At 41.5% G+C, this 21,345-nt stretch overlaps 1 protein-coding gene across 3 annotated transcripts in view; it reads right to left on the minus strand.

Moving 5' to 3' along the window:
- The window catches only part of DYM (dymeclin), a 215,528-nt gene that overhangs the window by 41,990 nt on the left and 152,193 nt on the right, over positions 1-21,345 (minus strand). For all 3 annotated transcript variants that reach the window (XM_027724300.2, XM_027724297.2, XM_039390634.1), the window contains one exon: positions 2,470-2,652. In XM_027724300.2, the coding sequence (XP_027580101.1) occupies positions 2,470-2,652 (183 nt within the window). The remainder of the gene's footprint in view (positions 1-2,469; positions 2,653-21,345) is intronic.

The raw sequence follows: 21,345 nt of genomic DNA on the forward strand, positions 1-21,345 counted from the left end.
TCCTAGCCAAGAATTCCTTCCCAATATCCCATCTAACCCTGCCCTCTGGCAGTGGGAAGCCATTCCCCCTTGTCCTGCCACTCCATGCCATCGTCAAAAACTACACTCATGGTTCCACTGTAGTATGGGTGCAGATAATCCAAACACACTCTGCTGTTTAATGACCAGAGAAAGTACCAAGAGAGGGCTGTAGCATAGCCTCTGTAGACATACTTGAGGGCTTCAGAATGGTAATTTCTCTTCCCCAGTCTTTCATTACCAAAAGCTGCAACAGCTTCTATTTCCACCTGCAATTTACACAATTTGTGCCACAAAATTCCATTGATCACAACAGCCTGAAACCCAACACAGCTCCCCAATACCTGGGAAGTTGTTGGATCCATCCTCTTCTGAATAACCAGCCTTGGCCACACAAAAAGCCTGGCCAGCTCACTATTCTGTTTGAAAGCAGGCTGGGATGGATGCTTAAATGAGAGCAGGAGAAGAATAGGGAGATCCTCCCCATGAATACATCCTCTCAGCCTCCAGCAACATACAGTTTAGAAATTTATTGAGCCAAATCTTAAAAGTTTTTCTTTTATGACTCCTTTTAGAGCACATCTACATTTCAGACATCCACAATGTCCCACACAGCCATGAGGGTGGAGTTCCCAGCTCTACCACTGCAGAGAAAAGCCTGACAAGTTCTCAGAGAGAGAAACTCGTTTTTGTTTTTCTAAGATCCTGCCCACATGGTCCCAGGCAAGCTCCCTGCAGTGTGTACAGTAAAAGTAACATGATTTGCCACTTTTTCAAGGGATAGTAAGACCAGTTAGAACGTTTTGGCTGTAGCACACAAGACAAAGATTGGTTCTGTACAGGATGGTAGTGCTGCCAATACTGTGTATGAAGTGCAGGACGTGACAGGGTAGACGAGGAGTCAGCTGAATCTCATCTTTTATTCAGATCTACAAGCCTGACAGCTCTCACCACTTGCCAGCTGGTGACAGGTACATTTAAAAAAAAAATAATTTTAAAAAATCTTTTTTTTGACATCCTCGCTTCTCTAACAAAGGAGCTATTTTAAAATTCAACATGCTCCCTTGGAAAGCCTTAAATAGTTTCTGAATGCAACTGGCATTATGCTGTAAGCCAATATTAAATAGTTTTGGGGAGGAATAGTTTAAATTTTTGAGGAAAACCAACATGTAAGTGTTACAAAGGAAAGGACATCCTGCTATCTGTGGGAGGCACGGGGCTGCACACAGAAGGATCTGGACACCACCAGTTATCCTGAATTTGGATGAGTAACCAGAGAAGGTCCCTATCTCAGTCGGGAATGAAGACTACTGTTATCTTCACTGCACCATATCCTCTTTACACAAGCTGAAAACACCTTGTCCTAATCATCCAGGCAGTATCACGGTGGCTGTAGTCTGCAGCTGCTGAAAGCTTGGAGAGTTTTGAGCTTCAAGTTTTCCTCTCTCCAAGCTCTTGCATGACCAGAAAAATGTGAAGTGAGAAGAGAAGGGATAGGTACAGAGCAGGATTTCAGTTCCACTTTTAAAATTACCCTCCTTTATGGACCAGCAGATTTTTAGCCATACTAAATGTGTTATTCACCGCAGCAAGAGATTTAGCACCCTGCTCAGCCCTCCCTTTCAGTATTTTGCATCTAGTGTGGCTTCATGCATTGCTCAGCTCTGCAAATACTGACTGGAAGAAAGGGAAACGTTTTTTTACACGTAAAATTTTTCTAGTAGGAATCATTTTTCACGTTCTCAATATGAGCATTAAAGCCACTATCAGATGCAACAATAATTAACAACTGCTTCCCAAAGTCATACACCATAGAGAGCCACAGTGGTTGCAGTTTCTCATCCACAGCTATTTTCTTTTGTTTTTTTTTTTTTCTAAAATGTTTCCTTATCCAGTGGGAAGGTTGTTGTTTGTAGGTGAAAATAACACACAGCCCAGAGAATATGGCAGCTGAAGCCCGCTCTTAGCTATTGAAAAATAATTCCCTGTGATCATTAATAAGCTGGTGATGGGAGTCAGAGAAAAAAAAGGATTGTTTGATGATGAAAATCTGCTTTTGCTCTCCTGACAGACCCGTTTCTATCAAGGGGTAGTAAAGAGAAGCTGATGCTGTCCTCCCTTTGGAGGGGTGAAAGATGTGTCAAAGCTTGGGAATTCCTTATCAGAGGCAACTCAAAATCCCTCTGACTCTGCTGAGTTAAAGATACGGGAAAAGGTTGTTAAAGAAATTAGAGGGTTGGAACTAGCTGGCCTTCAAGGACTCTTCCAACCCAAACCATTCTGTGTTTCCATGTTGCCCCAAAGTTGTTACAGCGGAGACCCAGAAAATAGGAAAGAGAAACTCAAACTCAACACGTTAAAACAAACTGATGAAAGTGATGAATATTTCCACCTCTCAAAGGAGATCAAATAACCACGTGCAAACCACCCCTGGTATCACATGCCACTCACCAGATCTATGTTTTGCATGATGTCCTGGAAGGAAGGGTGAGTCCGGAACTGCTCGAAGAGATCCCGCTTGTAGAGCAGCGCGTACACCAGGTTTGGGTTGTGATGGAGGGAATTTGTCAGGCAGGAGTTGATGATCTCCAGCATCATTCTGATCACCTCCTCGATCACGTTCAGGTCTTGCGCCTTTAAGAAAGGCATAAAAGGTTAGCGTGCCCTTTTCCGTTGTAAAATACACTGAGTAATAAAGGCAGTGCACATGTAATTATTATTAATGGAGCTATTAGATGGTTAATGTCTCTCTAGTGAGCAAATCTGGCACCCCAGTATCTGGAAAGAGATATGTTTTCTCCTGTAATCACCAAAATTTTAATTGAAATGCATCACACTAGTATTCAGCCTCACAGCTTGATTCTCTCAACAGGAGCCATCTCCTCATGACATAAAGCATTATCTTATAGCAATCAGCCAAATTCACCAAAGGTTAAATGAACTTAGTCTTCTCAACCTTTCCTATGCTAAGTAAAAGTGCTTCAGTTTATATTTAATTTAACACATTTTCTGTTGAGCCCCTGCTTGGGGGAGGAGGGAGAGGGAGAAGAGAGAAAAAATATCAGAAAAATAAAAAATGGCTGGTGAAAGAGAAAAGCAAAGACAGCAGAAGTAAAACTGACTGGATCAAACCCCACTGCACCTTGAACGTCCATCACTGTTACCAGACTTTGTCCTTCTGAGCTTTTTTAAAAAAACTATTTTTCTGGCATTGAAGAATACTTGTAATAAATGAAAAAGAAGAAGTCTCCTTTTGTAGTGCACTAAGCTTTAACACTCAAGATAAACTTGTAGAGCTTTTCATCTTGTCAGTGCCTTTGACAAACCATTCCTGATGATTCTGAAACTCAAAACTTTCTAAGCTGAACAAGCTGGCATATGAACTCCTGCCAGCCTTCTGAATTTCTCTCCCTGAGCTTCACATCACGATATTTCCAATATGATCATTCAGATTGGAGAGCTGTCTGTCCTCCCTTGGAATAGAGTTAAAAAAGGCAATTCTACCTTGCTTGTACCGTTTGGTCTCTCCATCACATCAAACACAGGACTGGGAGATTTTACAGGTCTGGCAAGAATGTGAATCACATTAAACCAGCCTGAGTTTTTCTGCTGGGTACAAAAACACTGAAATCACCAATATTTCCCTTTACCAACTGCCCACAAAGCTCATTTTCTGAGTTACCACATGGCACTTAAATTCTTCATAATAAGGCAGTACTTGTAACAGCATTTTGTTGGACTGCCATTCAACCTGTACATAGTTATTTTCTACTATAAAGTAGCACTGTAGGAATTGTTACTGGCCAGATGTACATTCTTACCAAGGCAGAAGACAACACAGGAAGTTTTTGCTGTCCTGTTTAGACTCATGAAGAGCAAAATTCTTTGCTACCACTCTGGCTGCTTTCAATGCAAAGCAAAGGTGCACTTCTTCCTGAAACTGTAGATCACAGAATCCCAGAACAGTTTGGGTTGGAAGGGACCTGAAAGACCATCTCTTTCCACCCCCTGCCATGGGCAGGGACACCTTCCCCTATCCCAGGTTGCTCCAAGCCACATCCAACCTGGCCTTGGACACTTCCAGGGATCCAGGAGCAGCCACAGCTTCTCTGGGCAACCTGTGCCAGGGCCTCACCACCCTCCCAGCCAGGAATTCCTTCCCAATATCCCATCTAACCCTGCCCTCTAGCAGTGGGAATGAAATAACTGCTTCAGCTGCATTCTGAAGAAAAATCCACACCTAACTTATCTTGGTGGTGATGTTTGCCTATCAACTTGGATTTATTTCAGAATATGCTGGATTATGGCATGTTTTTAAAAGCTCTAAGCACTGGTATAATTCCCTCCCCCATGCAGCAAGGTGAGCTGCTGACCAAGACACTATCCTAAAATACAGATTACGACTTTTACAGAACATCATGATTCAGAATCAAGTGAGATCTATCCAGTTACCAGAAAGGTAAGAAACCGCACAACTACTTTTCAAAAATTAAATGCTTTTTAATAAAATATGTTCACCTTAAACCCCAGACACACAGCTAGATGAAGCATAAAGCATTGCTAACCATCTCCAACTAGGTTGGAGACTGCTGGTGGTCAGCTTCAATCAATGAAAAGTTGCAGAAGTTATTGCTCAGTAATTAAATATAAAGTTTTTAGGAGCTGATGGACAGAATCAACCATCTGTTTTTCAGCTGCCATGTTCCAGGTGAAGAATCTGGGATTCTAGTGAAGGAAAACAGGAGATACACTGAAGATTTTTACCCACAACTGACTAGACCAAAAGAAAATAAGTTATAAGAAGAATGACCTCCATGAAAGATAGAGAAGTGGGACTGAATCCTGGTATTGCATATATGTTATCAGAAGAACTGTACTCTCCTATAACTAGTGATAGAAGCATTTCTAAAGGCTTAGAAGTCTTCAAAACAAAGGAAAAAACAAGCCAAGAGCCAAGGACAGCATCTGGACAAGATAATGGAGAAATGCTGTAAGAGCTGATAAAATGTCATGTGATTTTTCTGCTCTGTATCACCAGTATCAGGGTACAGCCCCTCTGCACCCAGACATGGCATCAAGACAGGTATAAACAAGGCTACAAGAATGTTTTGCTGTTGAAGTTTATCACCCTGTGTATTATTTTCAGAGTAGCTGAACACATCTGAAACGCTGCATGTGCATGGCCAAGTCAAGGACTACCCCACCATCCTCAGCAGCAGTGTAAGACTGTGATGTTTTTGACTGGATTAGCTGTTATATGGAAAGAAAAGCCAGATACTGATTTGCAGGGGATGAATAGACATGTTTCAACCTATTAAACAGTACGTTTAACCGAGAGGAGTTCAAAGTAACAGCATTTTCCTATGCTTACAATTGACAAATTCAATGTGGCATTCACATTTAAAATTATTACAGTATTCCTTTACAAAACAGGGCTCAGAAAATGGCTCTGTTGACACTGATGTGTACCAAACCTCCCCCACACTTTTTTTGGCTTTTTCGTTTATACCCCTGGAAATAATTATACCAATAATTAAAAGAAAGGTGGCAACTAAAAGCTTGGTACTGACTCTGTGAGACTGAAATTAAAACAGCAAAAGGGATGGGAATGCAGTCACAGCATCAAAGGGTAATCCTAGGGAACCACCTCATGTTCCTTCTCCAGAGAGGAATTAAATGTGGTGCTTTTCTTGCAAAGATTCTAATTTTTAAGGCAAAAAGCCAGATGCTTGGTCATGTTCTAGCTGTACAAGGAATAAACCAGGCAGCGACAGCTACAAGAAGCCAGGTAGAGTTCTGGGTAGTCTGGGTCTCTTTTGTTAAAAGAAAAAGGAAAAAACAAGTGATCATGCCAGAGGAAAGAGAATGGAAATAATCTGAGAGGATGCAGGGGAAAATATGACAAATGAGAACGTTATCTGGAGAAAAACAGTTTGAGTTTGATAAACACTACGAAGGAAGACACAAAAGTGCAAAAGCAAGGCACATGACGGGCAGAGTTGGATGTTCTTGGATCTGACCAGGCTGGAATACTGTTGCTTTCCTTACTGCAATACAATTGCTAATTAGCATGTCATCCTCCTGGGTAAAGAGTTCCGGATTCAATACTTACACACTGACGCGTAAAACCAGTTGAAAACTATAGGGCTTATAAAAATCAAAGAAGTCAAGCAGCCTAACAGCAAACCCCAGGCATGTGCTCATAGTTTGGTTCCTTACAGACATATTTACCCATCAAAACACTGTCAGTGCAGGCTGTAAAAATTCAGTGTCACCAAAAACCTGTTTAATTTAGGGTACCCATCTTCTGGTTCCCACAATAGAACATTCTGAGTGCTCATCTTTCTAATTCAATTTGACATCAAATTAATTTTAATTTTTGTAATAATAAAGAACTGGTAAATAAAGTTCTGTTATGAGTTAATGCAAATCTCCAGCCCCTAAATGTCAACAATTCTGAGGAGATAAAGGGAGGCACGTCCTTGTATGATTCAGCTTAAGTTTGTATAACCATCCCTCGTGGGGATGGCCCCACAAACCTGAGCTGGGGTAACACTTCAACTGCCCGTTACCAGCAGTGACAGCACAGCTGTATCCAAGGAAATGTTGGGAGTCTTAATTTCAGGCTGAAATGATGAATGAAATAATTATTTTCTTTAGGTTAAAAATTTAGACTTTCAATATGTAAAGGGGGCTTATAAGAAAGATGGGGGCAGAGTTCTTTGTAGGGTCTGTAGCAGTAAGAAAAGGGGTGATGGTTTTAAACTGAAAGAGGGGAGATTCAGACCAGATGTAAGAAGAAATTGTTTGCAATGAGAGAGGTAAAACACTGGAACAGCCTGCCCAGAGAAGCTGTGGCTGTCCCATGCCTGGAAGTGTACCAGGCCAGCTTGGATGGGGCTTGGAGCAACCTGGAATAGTAAAATGTGTCCCTGCCCATGGCAGGAGGTGGAACGAGATGATCTTTAAGATCCCTTCCAATCCAAACCATTCTGGGATTCTAAAAACTACTGGTGCACAAACTTAAGTCTCATATCATGTCCACATAACAACTACATATTTCAGATTATATATTATTATCTATCATTATGTATTTATTTATTGCAAACTAGAATCCACTTAAATGAAACAATTTTTTCCCCCTGTTATACCTGGATGTATAGTAATCCCCAGTCCAAAGTAACAAATAATTTTAAGCCTAAACAGGTCTACTTTGCAACTTTTTTTACAAATCTGAGCTCTAACAGAGCACCCTTTCCTTTGTGGCAAGATCCATATGAATGGTGTTATGCACCACACGACAATGAGTATATCGATCCAGGTTGCTGCTGCCTACTAAAGAAGCTCCATTTCTCACTGTGCATCCATATTGCAGTAATTTTCCAGACAAATAGTGCTTTCAGCTAAACAACTACTAAATGTACAGTTAGCACAAAAAAGCAGGAAGAAGCTAATCTGCCTCAAAAAACAAAACCTGAGCAGGGATGGGTAAGGCAATACCCTACAACTCTGCAATGTAAACAGGGTAAAAAAATCAACACAACAGGAAAGGCACATGGTACTGAAGTCTTAATCCAAAGAAACCTGATGAAGTAAAGTCAGTGTGTCACATGTAATAGCAAAAGAAACATGCGATGGAAATGCAGGCTGACAAAAAAAAAAACATGTCCAAACACAGTCCTGAACTTATTGCTTATGACAATAAATGGCTTTCAGCAAGTGGGATCTTGCTGCCAGTAATAGGATGCTTTGACATATGAATTTTCAAAAGGGCAAGTTTCTTTATGTCACAGCTTGGCGGCTTTAGTTCACAACAACTGACACTGCAGGTCCCTCTCCAGCAGAGCAAGGAGTGTACACAGTATGAAAAAGCTGTGAAGAAGCTACTTAAAACAGCTGGAGACACTGTAACAGTTTCCTTCCCAGGAACTCCACAATTCACATCAGCAAAACCACCTTGGACTCACCACTCACCCAGGTAGTTCTGAGTGACCGCTTAAAGGGCATCTGCTCCCTTTGCCTCTCTAAGTCAGAGAATCCCAGAATGGTTTGGGTTAGAAGGAAACTTAAAGCTCATCTCATTCTACTCCACTGCCATGGGCAGGGAACCTTCCACTAGAACAGGCTGTTCCAAGCCCCATCCAACCTGGCCTTGGACACTTTCAGGGATCCAGGAGCAGCCACAGCTTCTCTGGGCAACCTGGGCCAGGATCTCACCATCCTCCCAGCCAGGAATTCCTTCCCAATAGCCCATCTAACCCTGCCCTCTGGCAATGAGAAGCCATTGCCCCTTGTCCTATCCCTCCACCCCTTGTCCCAAGTCCCTCTCCAGGCCCTGGAAGGGGCTCTCAGGTCTCCCTGGAGCCTTCTCTTCTCCAGGTGAACCCCCCCAGCTCTCCCAGCCTGGCTCCAGAGCAGAGGGGTTCCAGCCCTCGGAGCATCTCCATGGCCTCCTCTGGACTCTCTCCAACAGCTCCACATCCTTCTGCTGTTGTGGACCCCAGAGCTGGAGGCAGCTCTGCAGGTGGGATCAAGTCCTCCTCTCCCAGCCAGGCGGGATGTAGGAAGAGGAGTCAGAGGAAGGTGCAGCAAGCACCAGGTACAGCACTCCATATATCAGGGAGGGCTGCACCATGTCTGTGTTGCTGCACCCACAGTGGGACCCACCCATCATCCTCAGCTCTGGGGCTGAAAGCTTCCATGTGGATGCAGGGATAGAAGAAAGGTGAGGGTGGACGTTGCCCAGGCAACATTAATTATGGCTTTTCTCCATTCTGAGCCCCTATTCACGATGACTCACTATAATTTTTCATCAGTGAGATTCCATAATTTGCAAACATAAATCATAAAAATTTCTAGTCATAAATGACTACTTCCTCCATGACGCAGACATGACTATAAAGGCAATTTTGTCAGCAATGGAAAACAAATGGACACACATCCCGAATATTTAACAGATACCAAAAAGACTAAGAATGCCAAATTAACCCCAAACAGCTCCTGCCATTCCTTTTACCAGGGAGAAACAAGGAGGAAAAATTTGGTAAACTGTTCCAGATCCATAAGCTGCAGCCACAAAATGTATAGCTGAATGAACAGTTCAGTTCATTTTCCATCACATTTTTTTTTCATCTGGCTTTGTACATGCTAAGGAATACTTCAAATAATTATGTTTTTGGACATTCAGTAGTTAGTTCTTCCATGCCTGCCTGAAAGTCACCCATTACAGACTCCAGGGTGGTTTTCCACACTCTTCTGTGTGGAATAGACAAGTGACACTTCAGGGAATTTCACCTTGATAACATAATTTAACAGCATCTACAATTATAAATGATGTAAACTTCCCTTTCCTTTTTAAAGAGGAATATCTACAGTTAAATAGTTTCAAATAATTTATTTTTAGTTGCTTTAAGAGAAGCATATGTATCTTGTTTGTATTAGCTCTGGGGAGATTCCAAGAGAGCTGTCTGAATTTCCTGCATTTTCAGCAGAAAATAAAACCTTCAACAAAATAAACTCGCTCTGCCAAAGGAGTGGAAGAGCAGAGGGGAAAGAAGGAAGCTCACAAGAAAGCTGTTCTTGCCCTCACTGAGCAAAGGAACTTCAAAGCCAAGCCTTTGGTGACCGGAATCTTATCTTCATCTCTTTTACTGGCAATACACTTCAGCTGTTCTATGTCAAACCCAGACAACTTTTGGTCAAGTAGGTATTAAGTGAAAAAATGCAGGGCCTATGGTGATTATAGCCTCAAAAAGTAACTCTGGCATCTCTGATCACTGCTTAGAAATGAAAGCAGAGCTGTCACACCAGAGCAAAGTTTGTTGCCAGACACTTTACTAAACAAACTGTCCATCCTGACACTCCTTCATTGCCCTCCTGAATAACTGAGCAAGCTAAAAGGGCAGGTTTTCACCCATGTCCAGCCAGCCCATGTGGTAACACAACATTTCCAACGAGGAACACGGTGCTTCTAGCCTGTACCACGATGCTAAAGCCCACCACAGCCCACAACAAGGCTACGCTGTAGGAGATGCCGTGTCCTGTCCCAGGGAAAAAGGCCCAGGAGCTGCTGCTCCAAGGGAAAACACACTGAACGACACCTGCCAAGGAGCAAACCCAACTGCTTGGAAGAAACCCTGTCTGCCACAGGGTTGGGCTTCAATAGCCACTGGCCAAGGAAAGACAAAGCTGTTTCTGAGGGCGCGTGTATATGCAAGTGAAGGTGTAGGTGCTTTATTGGTACTTCTTATGTGACTTCATTGTGTTTGTTATCCAGCTGACCTACAGCTAATGCACAGCTCATCTCCTGGCCACACCTTCACTTTCATCTCTTCTTCCATCCATGCCCTTGCTATCTTGGAAATTCCAATCCTAAAACACTTCATGTTGAAATAACTTAATTTAGCCTTTACCTCTCTCAAAGTCCAAAATCAATCAAAAATACTATAAAATAGCCCAAATTCCCTCAGTGCTTTACTGATTCTTGGTGATGCTTCACCATCCTAGACCTCTGCCCATTTTACCTGTTTACTGAGGACTTTACAGTTCAAAGAATCTCAGAATGGTTTGGTTTGGAAGGGACCTTAAAGTTCATCTTGTTCCGTTGGCAAGGGACACCTTCCACCAGGCCAGGGTGCTCAAAGCCCCCATGATCAATCAATCAAATAAAATTATTTTCATCCCAACTAGCTTAGAAAAAGTAAATTACTATGCTTAGGCATCTCTTCAAGAGGCAAGTCTAAGTCCACCAAGAAGCTCCAGCACAAGGGGGTCCACCTCAGTGCCCAAAAAACCTGACAGTCACCGGCTAGGGGCTCCAACATTGCACACGAAAGAAGACAGCATTTCCAAACCACATTCAACAATGACAACAAAATGCAAATACGGCTTAGTAGAACTAAACCCAATCATTGTCTAAGGTACCACAAAACTGGGGAAGCAACTGCTGCTAGGAAAATGACAGCATTCCTGCTAAGAAAATTAAAGTTAAACCTGTGAATTTGTATTTTTGTCAAATCATACTTGAAATACTAATGAGGTTCTCTTGCTGTTGAAAGATAATGGAGATTTCTCCACTTCTCCTTGAAACTAAGCAGTATTCCCTAGAGGTATGGGAAGATTTTGTTTAGTTTGACTGGTAGAACAGGAAAGGACAAGTTCCCTATGCAACCCCAACTTCACCATACAAAGGTAAATAGATCATTATGATACAGGCTTTAATTAACAGAACCCATCTACCTTGAGAAGAGTTCAAGGACTTTAAAGACATTCCTCAAGTGAAAAATTTCTGATTCCAGCCCTACACACTCAGCTTAGCTGCAAAATGTCACCAACAAATCAGTTTGGAGGAGTCATTCAGCAATTACTGCTGTGGGAACTGAAATCATGATACTCATCATGGAATCACAGAATGGTTTGGGTTGGAAAGGACCGTGAAGACCATCTCATTCCAATCCCAATTCCACTGGTAGGGACACCTTCCCCTATCCCAGGTTGCTCCAAGCCACATCCAACCTGGCCTTGAACACTTCCAGGGATCCAGGGGCAGACACAGCTTCTCTGGGAAACTTGTGCCAGGGCCTCAGAACCCTCCCAGCCAGCAATTCCTTCCCAATATCCCATCTAATCCTGCCCTCTGGCAGTGGAAAGCCATTCCCCCTTGTCCTGCCACTCCACAGTAAAAAGTCCCTCTCCATTTTCTTGTAGGCTCCCTTCAGGTACTTCCTAATTCAATTTTTTTCAATTGCATGGCAGGTGTTATACAACACAAAGTTTCTCATTTATGTGTTTGATGCATAATGGTACTTACTGAAATCTATAGACTTACAAGTATATTTCTGAAAGACAATTTCTGAAGAACATCTTTGAAGGAAGTAAGTGGTCTTCCAAGAAGGAACAAACTTAACAATTGCGTAGGTTGGTACAGTCACTACATACACACTCATTTTTGTGTTTCAGTATCTACCTAAGTCCAGATTTAATCATCCTTGCCATATCTTTATTGCTGCTTCAGAATGGGTTCTTAACCTTTTCATCCTATGTGATGTTTTGAAGTAGAGAAAGCCTTATTTCTATCATGAAGAAGAATAAGATGGAAAAATACAACATCTTGCAAACGGCCAGAAAAAAAGACCAATTAGCAATTTAAACCAAACAGTTTTCTTCACATTTTTCCTTCACACCTCCCAAACTTTCCTCTGTACAGTACACCACAGTTACAGGATTTATCCACTAGTTCTTTATAGCCCCAACATCATCTCCGGCTATATTATCAACTATATTCTTCACCCTCGGTATTATGTTTAGCAGTAACAACTATGATACTCATTGCAAAAATTATATATACACATATATTAGCATATTTCCCATGAATCAACAGCTGTCATTCAAGAAAATCACTCAGTGCCACAGATTACTCAAATCTTGGGCTCAGTTCTGGGCTCCTTCATGACAAGAGAGACATTGAAGGGCTGGAAGGGAACGGAGCTGGGAAGGGTCTGGAGCAGCAGGAGGGGCTGAAGGAGCTGGGGGGGCTCATCCTGGAGAAAAGGAGGTTCAGGGGGGACCTTCTGGCTCTGCAACTCCCTGATGGATGCAGGGGGGGTAGCTGGGGTTTTCTCCCAAGGAACAAGGGAAGGGATGAAAGCAAACAGAATCAAGCTGTGCCAGGGGATGTTAAAGGTTGGATATCGGGAAAATTTCCTCATGGAAAAGGCTGTCAGACATTGGCACAGGCTGCCCAGGGCAGTGGTGGAGTCCCCATCCCTGGAGGGATTTCAAAGCCATGTGGATGTGGCACTTGGGGACGTGGGTTAGTGGTGGCCTTGGCAGTGCTGGGGGAAAAGCTGGACTTGATTATTTTAGAGGGCTTCTCTAACATAAACCTGTGATTCAACGATTTTGCAGACCTACCTTTAGTGTCTAAGTGATTTTAATTGGGAAGATATCAAACCAACCTGAACATACAGCAATCCCTGACTAAAGCTGTGAATTGCACAGAAGGTGAATTCCTAAATTCTCCTCCAGTTCCACACCGATTAGATCCTGTGGTTCAGCATATCTGCCGTGAGATTTCAAAACCATTACTGACTTGGAACTATGACAGTTGTCTCCCACTGAAAGTACCACTCTGAATAATTTTGACTCTGTCTAAGGGAAGAAACATGACAAGACTGTGTAATCCAAGTTCTCAATAACAAACACAGCCTGTGTGGAGTTTCCATAATTTCTATACTATCCAAGCAGAAAGATCTTCCGGTCCTGATGACACACAGGATGTCAGTGGGAAAAGTCAGTGCTGCTCTCTACCCAGCAGTCAAAAGATTATGTATTCCTGCCCTTGGGGTGAAAATTGCTATTGAAATTTTTTGTGGGAGGCATAAGAAAGTCAAGAAGGCGTTTGCAGAGCAGACATATCCATTATTACAACGTGGGGAATGCCAAGGAGGCAAGCGAAGGGGTGTTACTGCTGAGGCCACACTGCCCCTGATTCCACAGTGCAAGACTCCTGCTCTGCTCAGACACCAACAATAACTGCAAAAGTAAACCAAGGTGGGCAGCACATTGATAGAAAATCACAACAAAATGCAAAAAACCCCTGCTGACGGCCTCATGACAATATCAGGCATGTTTAAAAATAGTAGTGACGTAAAAAAGGTTGATTCAACATGTTGTTGTTCACGTAGAAGGTGACTGTGTGTGCACAGAAAACTTCTAATGGTGGTTCAGTATGAAGCACCAGCAGTGCATGATAAAAAAATGTCATGTATCAGGTGAGAGACACTTGATAAGGGGATATGGTAGCAGATTCTCAAACTACTGTGAGCAGTAGTATGCTGCTTTACAGCCATCATCTTACACCAAAGTTGAAGATAAATCATGGAGAGGGCTTTTATTTCTCATGATATATTAAGTGATAGCAGCATGGTTAGGAAAGTAATTCAGAAATATAACTCTATGAGACCACTTGGTATACATACATATTCATTCTTTCAGTGGTGTTAAATATTCTGAAAATTAAAGGGGATAGATTAACAAAGGTGTGAGAAGTCAATCATATTAAAAGGAAAAATTGCATTACTGATCTTTGAAGTGGTGTGCAGTATAAAGGATCTATAGATAAGTCCTTTTAAAATATTACAAAGTATAGGAAAGTGTTTTTATTTGTTTTCCTCTTACCTTACCAACTCTTCAAAACGAGTCACTGTTGGTAAAAGTATCATTTAATCAATTAAGATTGGCCCAAAAAACCTCCATGAACGAATTTCAGTACCCGCTTTCTCCAGCTGAAAAAACTGCAAATCATAAGGAGATAAGAAACAGCCCTTCTGAGGGCTGATAGCAGACAAACCAAATAAATGGGGTAACTTTTAGATTGAATGCTGGTTTTACTACATTCCATCTTACTTTTCAAGGACACTTGGACACAAGGACACTGCATCAGTTCTGAAAAACACAGGCAGATGACCACTGCTCTGCTTCCTGCTCAGTGCTCTGGAAGCACAAAGCAGCTGTAGCCTGAAGGCCAAAAACCAATCCTTTAACTGAGATTTGGAAAACTCGAAACTCACATGAAATAATTGTGGAAGTCTGTGTACATAGGCACGTGTTCCCAAATGAACCATAAGCAACAGACGACATTTTGTCAGATGTTGAAGCAAAACACTCTTGATAGAAATACGTAAAAACTGCATTATCCAGCTAAATAAAATTTCCTGGAATATTTATGAAGCCTCATCTATTTTGGGACCAAATTTAATTTTGTGCAGCCTGGTTCATCAAGTGCAGCAGTGACAGACAGGGACAAGATGAAAGATTACTGCTGAAAGGCAGAGAAGCACCTGGGTATGTTGTATATCCATCTGGAGTCAGTCGACTCTTCCTCAGCAAAATCTTGTACATGATTATGATTGTTTACCTATAGTTTACACTAAGTTTTCTAATGAATTTTAAATAACATAGTCTACCACAAGGTCAAATGGCTAATTTTTTGCAGAAAAATGATTTTATATTTCAGAAAAAGTCCATGAAGCCTTTTTCCATAGGAATGTAACATGACTCTTGCTATTGACTTGATATATCAAAATCTAAAAGATCAGTGTGGGAATGGGAAAACTTATCATTATTTGTTCTGGTAACTCTTTTGTGGCTGCACTGAGTAAACATCTAATTTCTCTGCAAGTGCCACAGATTAGTTGCTGGTGAATGGCCGAAAGACCCGCTTTTAGGAACTGCAACATCCATTTTCCCAGTTTATTTAGGGAGAAGAGATACACTTGAGATAATGATTCTGATTGCAGCGAACAAAACAAATTGAACGTGCAATGTTACAATAAATCCTATTTTCTCTAGGACAGGACGGTTGTTTTTTGTTATTAGCAAACATTATCTTTGAGGTCAAGAGTTTGGGTTAGTACACACATAAATGATGGAGTGGAACAGGCTCTGTACACATTGTACCAGCTTGATGGCAACAAAAATGGATCAGAACACAGTGTATTTGATGAAAATGTTGTATATTCAGTAGCAGGACACAGCTTGGGCTCCAGCCTAAATAAGTACAAGAGCATCTGTGGAAGAGCTCCACCACATTCCAGAAACATATCTGAAAGACAATTTTAAGAAGAAAAGGTATCTTAATTGTCCCAGCTTTGTTTCAGATGAAGGCAATCAGACATCTCCCAACAGTGCTGGGGACAAGAAGTACAGGAGTATTAAATAACAGAAATATATTAGAGACTTTTCTCATGAATGTTTTAAAAGATACTTTCCTGACATGGCTTTATATTTGGTATTTCACTGGCAGAAAACAGATGCAGAGTATGACTATCAGCTTCTTGGTTTGGTTTTCTATTTTGTTTTGTTATGTTTTTCTGTTTTGAGTCTTTGTTTTGTGTTTTTAAAATGTCTTTCCCCCTTGTTTTCCCCTAAAACATGAGAAAAATTTAAGTTGGCATAAATTAAGAAAGAAAAAAAAGAGTATTCTTCATATGTGTTATTCCAAACCTTCTCCTGCTGTTGCTGTAGTTAAACCCTAGGAAGCCAGACATCAACTGAAAGCACCATCCCAGGTTGCTCCAAACTCTGTCCAACCTGGTCTTGGACACTTCCAGGGATTCAGAGGCAGCCACAGCTTCTCAAGGAAACCTCTGCCAGGGCCTCAACACCCTCGCAGACAGCAATTCCTTCCCAATAGCCCATCTAACCCTGCCCTCTGCCAGTGGGAAGCCATTCCCTGTGTCCTGTCCCTCCATCCCTTGTCCCAAGTCCCTCTCCAGCTCTCCTGGAGCCCCTTTAGGCCCTGGAAGGGGCTCTCAGGTCTCCCTGGAGCCTTCTCTTCTCCAGGTGAACCCCCCAGCTCTCTGTATCTAACTGAGACCTTGTTAAGAATTGCTCCTTTTTGTCCAAATTCTGTGTTATTGTTTCTGTAATTAACCAATTCTGTGGAATAACTCCAATTTATAAAAACTGATCCAGTATACAAAATGTGCAGTGTATTCCTCTAATTCGCTTAGTTCCTGATCCACAAAAAAATGAAACATTTCAAAGAAATTGTTGGTTACATGTAAGAGAATTAAAAGTTTATCTTTTCCAATTGCACCCGTGAAACACATTAGGGTGTCTCTATACAATGCAATAAACATGAATAAGAGAGATTCTTATAAATTTCTATTTCTTCTAAATACACTCTTCACATGTTTTGAGAGGTTTCCTGTGGGAGTTGAGGACCACGAAGAACAGTATCAGAGATGGAAGAAAGCATTACAAGAATCCATAGAAGAGGAAGACGTAGAAGAGGAAGTTTGAACATAAGGGACTTTCAGCAAATACAATGGAATGAGTGGCTTTTGATGTTTGTTATATTTTCCTACTTTGTACTCCCACATTTTTATGGAAAATCCCCATGTTCTGATTGGTTGTGTAGCTGCCGCAACGCAGATGTTCCATACAAGGTTATGCCTCTCCCCTTTAACCCTTATAGAGATGTAACCCCTCCTTATTCTCCCTGTTAAGGCAAGTTCCCTCCTTCTCTTTCCCTAAATGTCATGTTCACACTCCCAGTTCCAGAATGTTCCTTTCTTCCCCTATATAAAGGGGAAGCCATGTTAATAAAGGGCTTACTTACTTGCTCATCCACCTACATATCTACAACGAACCCTGAGTAAGTGTCCCTTATTTCCCCGCCGGGCCGTAACAAATGGCACCCAAGGCATGAGGCAGGTTTTGTAGGTCCTTCACATTGAAGGAACTCACCTGCCCACCTAGGCACGAGTATTGCCGGAGAGAGAGGAGTACTCTGACGGTCTCTCCCAGCTGAACGGCGGATACGCGCTACGAGCGGGCTGATCCACGCACCCAAAAAGAAAGAGGTGAGCAGCTGCGGGCAACACATCTTTTCCTGTGATTTCCCCTACCCATTCCAATCAAAAATTTAATCATGGGAGCTCAACTATCAAGGAGCGAAAATGAAGTATACCGCAATTTAAAAACATTCATTGATCAACATGGCCATACTTATGATAAAAATTCGTTAAAGTCACTAGCCAAATGGATAGAAAAAAGAAAAGAATCAGTCTCTGAAATTCTAAACTATGAGGAATGGGACAAAATTGGAGAAAAATTGTGGAAAGCAAGCGATAGGGGAGACAAACTTGCAATTAAATCGCTAATAGCCTGGCGAATGATTTTACTTGTTTTAAAACAACAGAGAAAGACAAGACAAAAAAGTCCTTCTGGGAGAGATTCAATGCCTCAAAATGGTAGCTCTCCTGTCTCCTCAAAGAAGGGTGGGAACTTCTCAGAAATCCAAGATGGCAAGCAAAGGGGTGGTGACCAAAACGGCGCAAAAAGTAATCCTCAAGATGGCGTTGCGGCAATGGGCTGGAAAACTAACTTACAAAATGGCGACATAACAACTAGCACCTTAGCAACGCCAGAACATAACACACAAGACATGTCCATATCCTCTAACCCTGTAATGACATCATCACCCTGGAAATTAGAAGGTGAAGGGAGTCATCAAAATGGCAGTGCCCATGATACTTCCGGTGTAAACTTCCGGAAAGATGGCGCCATCCATGATACACTATCAGACACAGATCCAACAAACCTCAACAGTAGATGGGCCATTCCACGCAAACAAGCGGAGGAAGCAGGAGACCTAGCATTTATAAAAGGTTTTCCTGTTTACACAGAAGAGGGCCACCCACCAACATGGCAACCACTTTCATACCCTGTTCTCAAAGATATAAAAAAGGCAATACATGAATATGGACTTAATGCGCCATTCACAATAGGATTATTAGAATCATTATTTTATGCGTATACGTTAACACCAAATGACATAAGAACATTAACAAAAGCAATCCTTACCACCATGCAGTATTACATGTTTGAGAACGAATGGAAAGCCTCGATAAGGAAATATGTTGATGAGACTTTTGCATATAGAAGAATATCTATTAATGATACCATTAATCGCCTTTACGGCGAAGGGCCATATGCCTCAAATAACCAACAAGCGAGAATCAACATCGAAGAACTAGACCGCACAAAAAATTTTGCCTTAGTTGCAATTAAATCAGTAGCTGATGCCTCCACTCCTAGTCAATCATTCACCACCATTCACCAAGGAGTGAAAGAACCATTTTTTGAATTTGCTACCAGACTGAGAGAGGCAATTTCAAGACAAATTTCTCATAAGGAAGCCCAAGAAGCCCTATTTCAAAAATTAGCTGTTGAAAAAGCTAATGAAGATTGCCGAGAAATACTAAAACATTTAAAAAATCCTACATTAATGGAAATGGTAGAGGCATGTCGTCATGTTGGCTCACATAACTATAAAACAAAATTACTTGCAACAGCAATGAAAGAGCCACAAAAATGTTTTAATTGCGGAGAAAGCGGTCACTTAAAAAAGGCTTGTCCAAAAATTAAAACTCTGCCTCCTCCTCTTCCACCTTATCCATGCAAGAATTGCGGGAAGGGCAGACATTGGACTCACACTTGTAGATCTAAATACGACATTTCAGGAAGACCTTTACCACCTAAAACACCACCAACAAAACAGGAAAGGGCCAGTACAGGGAAACGGGGTGAAGAGCGTCAGAGGGAGCGCGCAGACACAAAAGACCCTCCCGTACTGTTAACACTGCCAAACACTACCCTCAGCACCAGAAGACACAGAAATGTAATCCTACAGTGGATAGATTTATCTCCTATTATACCATCAACAATTTAAAATAGTGATTTTCATATAATTCCTGTAGCACCATCAAAAGAAGTTTTCGTTGAAGACACATACCTTTTGACAAACTCTGCTTCAGCAGCCAAAAAAGGCATCATAATTGTACCACAAGTAGTAAAGAATTTAAAGACTAATTCCTTAAACATTAAAGTAAATGTCACTTTTTCACCAGTGACAGTTTCAGATGAATCACCAATAGCGCATTTACTGTCTTTGTCTCAACTATCCAAATTTTCAACTGAAGAACCCTTAGAAGTGAACTGGGCACAATCAATGAATAGTGAAAGACCAATAATAACTTGTTCTGTCTATTCTCCCGTAGTAGGTCAAACAGTTTCCACTGTTGCATTAACAGACACAGGAGCTGATGTTACAATTACAGCAGAAGAAGACTGGCCTTGACACTGGACGCTGACCTCATCATTCATTCACATCAATGGGGTAGGTGGTTCCCAATCACCCAATCAGAGTGCAAACATCTTGACAATTACTGGACCGGAAGAGAGGACAGCAACTGTCCAACCTTTTGTTTTGCAGTTATGTCTGACACTTTGGGGAAGGGATGTTTTATTTCAGTGGGGAGTCTTAATTTCATCAAATTTATAATAGCGGCCACTGGCACGTAGCAGCTACCCCGTCTACAGTGGAAATCAGAAAAACCAATATGGGTAGACCAGTGGCCATTAAAAGGAGTAAAGCTGAGCATCCTTTATCAATTAGTAGAAGAACACTTAAACAAAAATCATATTGAACCTTTTGCTAGTGCTTGGAACTCACCAGTTTTTGTTATAAAAAAGTCTTCAGGACAGTGGAGACTTTTACAAGACCTTAGGAAGATCAAGGAGTTCATAGAGCCGATGGGAGCACTGAAACCACGCATGCCATCGCCTGCAATATTGCCAGAAAAATGGCCCTTAAACCATTTTGTTCCATTACATGGATGATATATTAATTTGTGATCAAAATTACTCTGTGGTGCAGGAAGTTTTACAAACAACAGTTAACACCCTAAAAACACATGACTTGCAAATTTCAGAAGACAAAACACAGCGAGAATCTCCCTGGAAATACCTAGGATGGAAAAATCACAGAATCCTCCATCACCCCACAACAAGTAACTATTAACACAAAGATTTCTACTCTAAATGACTTGCAAAAGCTTTTAGGTCAGATCAACTGGGTCTGTCCCGTGTTAGGTATAACCACAGATGAATTACATCCTCTTTTCTCTCTTCTAAAAGGAAATCCAGATCTTACCTCTACCAGAACTCTCACCCCAGAAGCCACACAAGCCTTGAGAGTAGTAGAACAAAAGTTAGATAATCAACAAGGACACAGAAAGCGAGAAAGTGAACCTCCTGTATTAATAATCTTAAAAGGTCAAATGCAACCGTTTGGGTTGCTGGGACAGTTTTACCATCAAGGAATTGAATTTTGTGTATGGGAATGGTTGTTTCTATCTCATCAATTTTGTAAAACACTAGTAACCTTTCTAGAAATGTTGAGTCAATTATGTTTCAAAGGCAAGACAAGGTGCTGGGAGCTCTCAGGTACAGATCCACAAACAGTGTATCTGCCCCTGACCTCCGAGCAGCTTGAAAAGCTGCAGACAACGAGCCACGACTGTCAAATTGCCATGTCAAATTTTACAGGAGAAATTAAAATTCGCCTTCCTGCTTGCAACTTTGTTCAGAGATTAAACCAAATTCCACTTCAATTGAATCAAAATTATCAAAAACTCCAACAAAAGGTGAGAAAACAGTACTTACAGATGGATCAGGGAGAGCTAGAAATGCGGTAATGATTTGGAAAGAAAAGGATAACTGGCATCAAGACATCCATAAAGTGAAAGGTCCTCCTCAAATGAGTTGTCTGCAGTTGTTCATGCCCTGACCTTGCTTTCATCCCGAGGTATAAACATAGTCTCCAACTCCCAATATGTTGTTGGGATTGTACGAAGGGCTGAAAATTCTTACTTATGTGATATAAACAATCAAACCTTATTTAACTTATTTAAACAATTGTTATTTCTTATTCAGAATCCCAACTTCCCATTTTTCATAATGCACCTCCAATTGCAC

The sequence above is a fragment of the Pipra filicauda genome, unplaced genomic scaffold (genome assembly GCF_003945595.2).
Source record: "Pipra filicauda isolate LSUMZ 115617 unplaced genomic scaffold, ASM394559v2 scaffold128_size5466820_pilon, whole genome shotgun sequence".
NCBI lineage: Eukaryota > Metazoa > Chordata > Aves > Passeriformes > Pipridae > Pipra > Pipra filicauda.